At 40.2% G+C, this 11,143-nt stretch overlaps 1 protein-coding gene across 2 annotated transcripts in view; it reads right to left on the reverse strand.

Moving 5' to 3' along the window:
- Positions 1–11,143, reverse strand: part of LOC139634289 (oxysterol-binding protein-related protein 10) — a 70,377-nt gene that overhangs the window by 5,771 nt on the left and 53,463 nt on the right. For both annotated transcript variants that reach the window (XM_071500651.1, XM_071500652.1), the window contains 2 exons: positions 2,401–2,550; positions 1,790–2,288 (listed from right to left, as the gene is read on the reverse strand). In XM_071500651.1, the coding sequence (XP_071356752.1) occupies positions 1,790–2,288; positions 2,401–2,550 (649 nt within the window). The remainder of the gene's footprint in view (positions 1–1,789; positions 2,289–2,400; positions 2,551–11,143) is intronic.

The raw sequence follows: 11,143 nt of genomic DNA on the forward strand, positions 1-11,143 counted from the left end.
GATTCCCACAAATAAAACCTGAGCAGGTATGATCAACCAGACCTGCGTGGGTGTGCAGGGCCTTTAATCTTTAGTATTGCTTTATATTTTAGGTTAGGGATATGGATAGGTCTGGCACCATCAGCTGCTGTTCCTTTGTTCCTCTCCTGCTGCTGACTCACTGCCAATCAGTCACATCTGAGCCATTCATAAAAATACAATATCAACTGCTATCAGCGAAGCAGACATTGCAAAAATACACTGCAATCAATACTTCCTGGGGTGAAGGTGACCATGTTCTCGGCGGCAGCATCAGCCCCCCGTACATGATGATGAACTGCTGCGTCATAACCTGCCAACAGGTGGTCAGGAGAACAGTGAGTCTGAGCTGGAATGTCGGACTGAATCAGTTCATGTATCCAGATTAAGTCGACTGCGCTCAAGGACTTCCTGTGCCTCCGCTCAGGGTGACTCATCCCAAAAGATCTACTGTATGTGGTCCGATGGTGCTGACGGAGAGGACTGGATTATTGATTGCAATGGGAGAGGTCTCATAGTCTTTCATACAGGGCAGGACACTGTCACAGTGCGACACTGTTTAAAACTGAGACATTTGCCAGAAGAGCAAAAAGCTATTTTCAGAGACTCTTAAACATTTTGTCCTTCCTGTTACTCAGCTAACACAATAAACACCTTCTCACAAACAAGTGCAACTATTTATGTTACCAAGGGTGAGCTCTATTTTAAGAGCAGTGTTCTTGTCTAAATTAATCTTTTTGTTCTTTTTGTTGAGACTGCTGCAGGTGGTGATTCAGCTCAATGCTCAACCATAGTTTGTCGTGTTGTTAAACAAATATCCCAGTTAAGTGTGTGGATCTTTTAGTTCAGTACAGGTCAGGGTTGACTTGTGACCTCTTTCCCTGTTTTGGCTAATGTTGTTGCGAACTTTTCATTTAGCATTTTACAGTATTTTCAACTAATACAGCTGCATGATCTGCTTTTACAATAATCACAATTACAGAAGCAGCCACACATTTGAGAGATAACAAGTTGAACACTATTTATGCAGTGGCCTATGTGCTGGTGACTGCTGTCACTGAGCCTGCACATTGTATGCTGTCTGATCTATGTTTTAATTATGCATTCGTCCGTGATTATATGGTAAGCTCAGCCAACCTACCCTGTATAGATAAAGGTTTAATAAATACAAAAAAGAATGAATAAAATGTGGAAATATGTGTTAATAGATTCTGCTATTGCTGTATTGATAAAGCAACATATGGCAGCTTGAATAGTAGTCACCTAGGTTGCTGGACGAAAAGTACAAAATTTAAAGAGAAGAAAATCTCATAAATCATGATAAAAAAAAGTATTGTGCAACAGTGGCCACTACCTGTAAACCCTGACACCCAACAAAAGAAATTTAATGGGATATCTGCTGAACAACATGAAAAACAACAATCTCAACCTGACCAGCGACAAAAAAGCAAAGTTTTATGAACTTCTATTTTTTTACAGTAGAAATCCAGCCAGTGTTTTGGGGGAAAATGTTTGCACCTTTCACTTGAAACAATAAACAGAAAGACCTCAAATCATCAAAGATTGTTATTGTATATTAATTGAAATTTGTTTTAAATCACCTGGAATTATATTTATTATTTCATGCCACTTTATATTTCTACAAACTATTTCAAAGATCATATTTCATATGATCAGCTTATAAAATATGATGCTGTCATAAGATTGTTTTATGTTGCCCTCTTGCCACATCTACAGTATTTTATAAGTTTCGTGTTGTGCTTTGACTCACCTTCTCCCACCATAGACACTCCTATAGACATGCCCATGAACTTGCTCTTGGTCCACACATGGGCGTTGACACACATCCGCCTCTCCCGGCACTCACAGTAAAACCCTGACACTGGTGGATGATGGGACACCTGTTCGGCCACAAATCGGACTCTGTAGCAACCACCTGGTGAGTCATCACCCTGCTGTGTGTTGTTGGGGCCCCTGCTTGGCTCCCAAGTTGACCCTTGGTTCGATCTAACCAAAGGTTTGACTTTTTCCCGAGGCACTTCCCAGGAACAGTGGAAGGTCTCCCCCAGCACAGGGTTGTAGGGCTTCTTTGCCACAGCTCCCTTACGCCCCTCGTGGAAGGCAGTCAGGTAGTATTCCACAAAGCGGACTATACGGTCCTCAGCTGTGGCCCCAGCTGTGATTGACAGGAACATATCAGGGTGGGCCATGAAGTTGGCATACATCTCCAGCAGTGATCGCTTTTCCAAAATAAAGGTAGGCAACACCACCTAGGAAACCCAAAGAAAAAATTATTTAAGGAACATTTACACACTCAGAACAGTACATTCATGTCATCCAAATTTATCCTCACAATTCTGTACAATCTTTTTCTCTCCTCACCCGTGTGAGGTCCATGCCCAGTTTGAGCTGGGAGAGCAGGTGGAGAATGATGCTCCGCTGGTCATCCAGGACGCCCAGGTCCTCCTCCTCATTGTCCTCTGTATCTGTCACCTCTTCAGTGGGGCTGATGTCCTCTAGCCCGGGCTGGTGCTGTGACGACAAGAAGAGAGTAGCAAATTTGATGGATTTTCAGTTTAAATAAATAAATAAATATAGAGCTTCACAGTTTCAGAGTATACTTCCTTAAAGACTTGGGCACTGTGGTTTTTAGCAAACATTACTCAAATGGGAGTAAATAGTGGTTTTGTTGGGGACTGTTTTCAGTTGAGAATTAATACACATTTGGTGCGCTAGTGAGTGTTTCCAGAAGAACAGTGCTAATGGTTTGCCTAAAAATAAAACACAGTGACTGTGTGCATGTTAATGAAGCAATGTCCCACCCAGAGCAACTGTGTGTCTCATTGTGTCTCATTGCGAAAGTCGCTGACTGACTGAGTGAGTGAGTGATCATAATTCCACCATTGGTTAGCTGAATGCCACGAGACTGAGTTGGAGTTTCCCCATTGGCCATTGCTCTTTCAAAATAATTTGGTGCAAACAGTGTCTATTAGGGGGGTGTTTACAGCCTGCAGTGCTGCCAACAAGCAAACCATTCACTGAGACCACCTCTTGAGGTACGCTTCAAGTCCACGTTGCGGTTCATTTAACTTGTACACAGTAAACACAAAGTGCTCTCTTCACATTTTGTCATTGTATTTTAGGCCTGCTGTAGACAGTTCAGATGGTGTTGCACCACCCCTCACTCTCTCTCTTTCACTACATTATATTACTAATTTAACCAAATTAGTAAGACAAGACAAGTATAGCAGCAGCCACCTTTTTGTAAAAGTAAAAGCTACCCATAATCCAAAGCAGTAAAGGTCTGCGAGCTCCAAAGGAACTATAGTGTGAACAGAAAGAAGACTGAACTTCACTCAGCTGTATTAAAATAATGTCTATGTGAGCTCAGAGAGTAGAAGGTCTTTTTCATAGTTTTTGGACAACAGGCACAGAAGAATATAATATCAGGTTTTGGCTACACAGGTAATATTTTTGTACAATTAATTCATTGTTGGTTATTTTTTTACCAAACAAAATAGATATATATTGTGTTTATTTTGATCTTTTCTTTGATCTTTTGTATGTGATGTAGTGGATTATTTATTTATTTATTTTGGCTTCTAAAAAAAATGAAATTGAAACCATGTTTTCTTGCAAAATGTGAGAACAATAAATATAATAGCTATAAATATTCAACATTTTATCTGGACTGTTCCTCATATTCACAGATACAATGCTGTTTCATGTGACACCTGTCACCAGAAAGGCCAAAAGGGGGAAGATGGAGCCATTTTCTTTGGCCAAAATTCAACTGTCAATACCAACGTTAAGGTCACACAACTCATTTAGAGGCCAGTGGAGGACCTGTTAGAGAGGCAGCCTATAAATACCAAAGGACACAACCTCATTTACTTTTCACTGCAGCCCATTCATACTCCATTCAGCCATGTCATACAGCCTCTCAAGCTACTTTCACTGTGACAATAAGGGCACCACATTTCTTTGAGGAGCCGGCTTGCCCTGAGAGCCTTCAGCATTGATCCACACAATGCCTGCACTGGTTAGAGCGGAAAGAAGTTGTGTGTTTCATTTGTGCTCCAGCATTCAACTGGAAATGGATCCAGTAGAGGTTAAAGAAGAGTTGATGCCTTTGATACCTCCTGCAGTTACTTGGGACAGGAAGGAAGAAGAAGAAGAAAAAAAAAACAAAAAAACAAGAAAGAGGCTGATGTATAATGCAGAAAGTGCTCTCGAGCCTGTGGGCAACGACAACTCTGTACCTCCCATCCGCCCCACTGCTCTTTATCCTCCATTTTCTATCTGTGTCTCTATATAATAACAACCATATATACGTATGTTTCCTTCTTTCAACTTGTAGATATCTCATTTTAGCGAGACTGCTGCTTGAAAAAAAAAGCAAAATAAGCAGGAACACTGGAGGCAAAATCTGAGATGAAACTCCTGCCAGCATAATTGCATAAAGTGGCCCTGCAGTGAGGAGGAGGAGAAACACTGAAGAGAAAGACATTTCCAGGACCAGAGTGCCTGCCTGTCACCTGAATATTTCATTCCATGCATGCATGCCAAAAGCTTCACACATCCACACACACACACACAGTGAGTACATGCTCTGCACAAGAGACACGAACATACACACACACACACACACACAGTGAGTACACATTCTGCACACGACACGAACACACACACTCACAAGGGAACTTGCTTGAACACACACATACAGGAGTCCCTGGAGCTGGTTGCTTCTCGGAGCAGAGTGATATATATAGAAGTGAAAAGGAAAAGAGAAGAAGGCAGGGGGAGGTCTGTTATGATTCCAGCACATCTAACTAATTAAAGAGGCTCTTGACAGCAACAGGAAATTACTGCTGAAGGGGTCAGAGCATCTCTGTGGAAAACACTCCAGTGGATATATTGGTGCCTGTCATTAGCTAAGACTTTTTAATGCAGTTTAACTTGTCCAAAGTGGAAAATAATGTGCCCTGAATAATAAATAAGCACAGAGAGTGTTTGATTTATAACTTTAACGGTGTGAGGGGCAGGAGTGTATGAAACAAAAAGGTTTCACAATATTCCTTTGGAATAATCCTGGTCATTACACCAAGAAATCTTTTATCATCTTTTGACATGTGGCTATATTGTACTGTACAGCAATACATCTCAAAACATCCTCCACTTTATTCTGCATGAAATTTCTATCATAACTTTTTACCAACCACTGTTCTTCCTAGAGGATGCTAGCGAAGGATGCTAGCATGGTGTTTAAATTTCAAAGACTGCTAGAGCTGTAAGAAAATAAAACTGCATGAATATGAACGTGTAACGTTTGGACCAACAGAAAAAACTCTAGTTTTTGTTATTGTGGTTTTATCCAAAAAGTATGCCTTCTCATAGTACAAGAGCATTCACAACAGAATACATCTGTAAAGGGTAATGTTAGCTAAATAGCTAAATTCAGTTACATTTCATTTCAATAAGAAACCCTTTGTAAAGGGTTTATAAGTTATAACTAACTAATGGCTGTATTAATGGTTAATAAATACTTAAATAAAGCTTTCTTTCTTTTACTGAGTAAGCTATTAACAAGAACAACTTTTTGGTTGCTAGGTTGTGAAAAATCCCTTTGAGTCATTGAGAAAAGTACTCAGAACTTTTACTAAAGTAAAAGTATCAAAACCACAATGTAAAGTAAAACCCCTGCATCAAAATCTGAAGTTATTGTACAAATATTGGCATTAAAATATACTTAAAGTACTAAAAGTAAAAGTGTGCATTATGCAGAATGACCTATGTCAGAGTATATCTTATATCACTGGATTATAATTACTAATAATGCATTCATGTGTAAGCATCATTGATGTTGCAGCTGGTAAAGTCGGAGCTAATTCCAACTACCTTACCTTGCTGTGTAGCTTAGTCCATAATAATATGTCAGAATTTATTAGTTAATTTATATTTTGTAAAAATAATCAGATAATCAAAAAATAGTGTACAAGGTAACAAGAAACTAGAGTTATCAAATAAAAGGAGTAAAAAGTACAGTAATGTCGTAGAATTGCATAAAATGGAAAAACTTGAGTATTTCTGTACTTGAGTAAATATAATAAGTTACATTCCACCACATTTATCTCTGCATTATTTCTGAATAGAGAGGATAAACACCAACCAGAGAGACCTGACAACCCAAAATAGCCTATAAAGCATTAGGAAATATTATTAACCATGAACAACACAGTCACATCTCTCTATAATGGGTGCCTCATTTCAAAGTTTTACCTATTTATTCAATAATGTCAGACATCAATGAGAATGGGAAGGGGTTTGGTATTTCACCTTTTTCCATTTCAAAAACCGTTTCAGCAACTTTCACAGAGAAAATGTTTACCACCAGAATGAGGCCCGCTGGCTGGATTGTTCTATAATTTATGAAGTCAACAAAAAGCCTCAGTGTTGGACGAAAACTGTGCTTACCATTTCAGATCAGTGATGTTTATCGCTAAAACACGACAGTCCTTGCCACAGGCTGCAAGTACACTATTCACCCCATATCCACCACAGATACAAAGACAAACGGTACACCATGTGCGGATGCATGCACAAACACACACATCAGCTTGTAAACACTCACACTGCATTGCTGTGTAGCTACGGGCTTGACTTGCATAAAACTGGATCTCATCTCCAAAAGGGTAAAAAGTGGAGTGGCCTCAGGTGAACGCCAGCAACAGTAAAATCCAGCACAAGGAGGGAAGTTAGAGCTTCTTTCTCCCCAAACAGCACAACCGCTGCACAGGCCCAGAGTCAATGTAAAATCCAATTAAAGAGGTGTACTCTCAATGGAGAACCTGTCAAAATCAATGTCCTCTGTAGAGTTTAAAAGCTCCGATAGGCACCACAGATAAAAACAAACACTCTTCTTCCGTATCTGAATTGACTGAGTGAGCAGCCTTCTTACAGGAGTCCTGGGTCTTGTTAGAGAAACAGTGTGTGAGCTAAGGTGGTGAGCGGCTGTGCGTGACTTGCAGAGAGAGTCTCTCCTCTCTGCCCACCACCCACTCTGAAAAACAGGGAGGAGGGAAAAAGAAGCTCAGGGAAAGTCCCAGTGACGTATCCTTCTACATCCTCCCATCATCCCTCTGCTGTGTTTCCTTACATCTCTTTCCATTTTTACCTCCTCCTTATTCTTCCTTTCCTCGTCACTACCTCCCCTCCTGTCCTCTTCTCACATGGCTTCCTTGCCTTTATCTCTCCATCTAATCTTCCACCCTTCCTCCACCTTTCCTGCTTGTATCTAGTTCATGTGGGAGGGGTGTGTATATCAGTTTGCTTAATTACCACCAGTCTGGCAGTTCTGCAAACCTCGTCAACCCTTTTTCAGGATCACGTGGCCAACACACTGATTTTTTTGTCATCCTTCTTTCCTGTGGCTCCAACTATTCCTCCCTTTTTTTTCGCTCTGTGACTATCATCTCTAAATCTGTTCATCCCTGAAAGTCTCCCTCTCTTTTAATTGACTCCAGTCTTGTGTTTGATTCATTCTTCCTTTCTCTTCCTCCACCCTCGTGCTGTCATCTCTGTCACTGTTTCTTTCATTCACCCTCCCTTCCCTCATCTCATCATTCACACCATCCGCTATTCTCTTTCATCGTCATCTTTTCCCCTGTCTCCTCATCCGCTCGCATGGCTTCCCCCTCCCTCTATATTCTCTTTTTTCCTTAACTTTCTTTTTCTTTTCCGCCTAACGCTCTCTGCATCTCTCGCTCTCTCTGGTAAAGCATCAGGGGACAGCGTGGGTGGCTGCAGGAGGCTGAGATAGGGCGAGTCTGCTCCCACTTCAAAGACTCCTTTTCCTTGTCGGTTTGAACGGGATAAGCTTCTAGGGCTTGTCCTCCTTCACCAGCCACCCCCTTCATCCCCTGTCATCATCACATCCATCTTCACTCATCTCTTTGTCGAAGCACCACGTGAGAACCGGGGGATGGAGTGGGTGTATGACCCTCATCTCCCAAAAATCTTTTGCTATGGAATCATCCTCCGACAGATGTCTCCTCCTTCTAGCCTCTCTGAAGTGGATTTCTCCTCCTTTGGCTACTGTGTGTAAAGTCAAGAAGGAAAAAAAAAGATGGTAATGTGAATTATTAGTTTTCATCAGGGCAGGAAGGCCAGCTCTATTGTGCTAATTAAATGTTTTATATCCAACCACCCTAGACAAGATCATTTTAATTTGTTAGGCATCTCTCCTGATGTGTTTCCACCTATGTAGATTGTAAACATGAACTTAAAGTATTGTCCTGCTCTGTTGCACAGTACACTTTTAATATGATTAGCAGCTGCTCAGGGTGGATATTTGCGTGGAGCACTGGCAGCAGGGGATGAGCTAATTTTCAATCCATTTAGCAGCTAAAAATTAAAATTGAGTGTGTGCATCTTAAAATTAGATCACCATACAGTAAGTAAGTTCATGGGTCTATGAACTTAACAGTAAAGAGGCAGTTTTGGGTGAAATGTGTTGAGATTGTCAGGGTGACTAATGTTTTAATTAGTTCATCTGTCGATTATTTTACTTTATTGCTAATTTAACTTGCAACACGATGTCTCTTTAAATTGCTTGTTGAGTCTAAAACTGAAAGATGTTCAGTTTCAACAAAAGAAGCAGAAAATTCTCTCTGTATTTTGCTTTATGAATAAATGATTACTTGATGAGCAAAATGATCTTCCAAGCAGCTAATCAGTTGACCTAACATGACCTAACGAGCCTATCTGTGCCTATCTTCATGTAATTCTGTGTAAGTTGCAGATCAAATTGTATTTCCATTTGCTGTTCAGACTCCATAATCATGTATCAGGCATTGATTTTATATTGGTCCTGATATTATGGCTATACTGTATACACATATGTTTGTGGCACCAACAGTCATAACATGTTCAAAATCAACCTCCTAGCCAAGAGTCAAACATTCACCTAACTTCCTGCCTCTTTTATCCTTTATTTATATAAGAATCACCACCTGAAGGAGGCAGATATTTGAATAAACTGATGGGTTCAGAGCTAAAGCCACAGCTATTATTCCAGCTCCACTTCCTCTGTTAAATGTCAGGTATGTTTTGAATGTCATCTTCTGGAGTAGATAGTGAAGAGCTTTTAGTTACAGCTTCTAAGGGCTTCCAGTTAGGCTCCCATTTGACATTCATCTCAAAGATAGAGGCATATGTCAGTTTATATAAAGTATTTTTATACCATTTACTACTAAGATCTAAAGTAATTTTACTTTAAAGGCTGAAGGCTACAAAACAATAAAATGCATTTACTGCTTAGTCTCAAATTAAGACATAAATGTCTGAAAGGATTTTGTGCAGATAACTGCAGCACAACACTGCGTAAAAGATTAACAGTAGGGATTGTACCGCAAAACAGCAGATCTAAATTAGCCCCGGGTTTTCTGCCTGAACTGTCACCACTAAGTCACAAAAACTCTCAGAGTAATAGTAAAATGTTGCTGAAGCAAACGCAGAACATTTTACGCATTAAAACAGTGATATGAGGAAACTTCAATTCTTGAAAAAACAAAATGGGGGTAGGGAACGAACCAGAGGAACCATCAAGTCACAAAACTGCCACAAATAAACCACAAACTTTGAAAAGTGTCAGTTGAACGGCCACAAATGAGACAGCGGATCAACACTGAGCCAGAGATGGAGTCAGACCTCCCAAATCTCTCCAACGTCTTCCAAAAATGAGGCAAGTGCGGCTGTGATGTTGAGCTTCACTGCTTCATGTATAAGTTATAATGAGCAGTTACATCAGCGCAGCATCTAATGAGCGGATATGAAATACAGGCAGTGCAGACACACTGCTGAGGTACCCACTCACACACAAAGACACACGCACACACACACACACAAACACACACTTACACAAAGATAAAAGGAATTATTACACTTGGGGTGGGTCATCCTGAGGTTTGTTCAAGTTCAAGGTGTTTAGTTATTTAACAGTAAAACAATATAACCACATGCATGTTGAGACCCTAAGCACAGAGCAAGAAGATGGTGAAGTTGTCCTGATGTTAAATCCCCGGCTGTATTTCAAAAATCAACTTCATTATTAATTAAGAAATGACTCCTAAAGAAACCAGGAGTACAAAACATCTCATGCTGTAGATACTGCAGCTTCTGCACAACAGTGATGCCAACCCACACAAAAACGCACTATTAATTGTATATCAGATTTTTAAAACCCCCCCTTGACTCAAAGCTGAGTTTCACTTCTTACTTCACTCGTTGACGTTTGATCTTCACAGTGCACAATGACGTACGTGCAGAGTTTGACACTAGAAGGCTGTTTGGTTTCTCTGTGCTCATGTTAAATCTTTAAGACATGAGTCAAGCATGATTTGTGTCATCAGAATTAGTTTGGAGCCAGTCATGGTCCAATGTGATACGTACACAAATGTGATGCACACACTTCAAACCTTGTACTCTAAGAACAGGCTTTTCAGTCCATCTTGCATCCAGCAGTTAAAAGCTGAAACTAAATATATTTGCATGCTCAAAATTTCTTTCTTGCTAAATGGAGTAGAGGATGTGTTCCAAAGATTTTTAGAGTATTTAAACCTTTTAGTGGAAAAACAATAACAGTCATATCATCATTTCCAATTTCCTGTCTTCACACCTGAGGAGATGGAAATCTCTGTAGCACTAACTGTTGTTTCTCTGATGTAAAGCCTGAAGAAGATCAAACACTGAGAAACACATCAAACGTCTTTGTCAAGGAGCTTCAGTCTCTGCAGTTGAGAAAACTGAACTTTAAAATGCAACACTTCTCGTTAAATACCCAAACCAGCCATACTCAGAGCAGATGACGCATTAAATGATGTCGTTTCAGCTGCATTACACTTCTTACGGTATAATCAGGTTTAATTAATCTCTTTATGTATCTCAGTCAGCAGTCACACCATGATCAGTGTGTTCACTGTTAAATGAGGTTGTTAATGTTGAACCAGCAACATTAACGCTTTCAATGTCATTACTTCTCTTTATTGGCACAGGTGAATGCAGGAGCCAGGAATGCTGTATTGACCTGGTTATCTGCCTCTGGTTTATGAAAGTTATACAAAAAAAT

Source organism: Trachinotus anak, unplaced genomic scaffold (assembly GCF_046630095.1).
Source record: "Trachinotus anak isolate AG129_WGS33_773 ecotype Australia unplaced genomic scaffold, CSIRO_AGI_Tana_v1 ptg000016l, whole genome shotgun sequence".
NCBI lineage: Eukaryota > Metazoa > Chordata > Actinopteri > Carangiformes > Carangidae > Trachinotus > Trachinotus anak.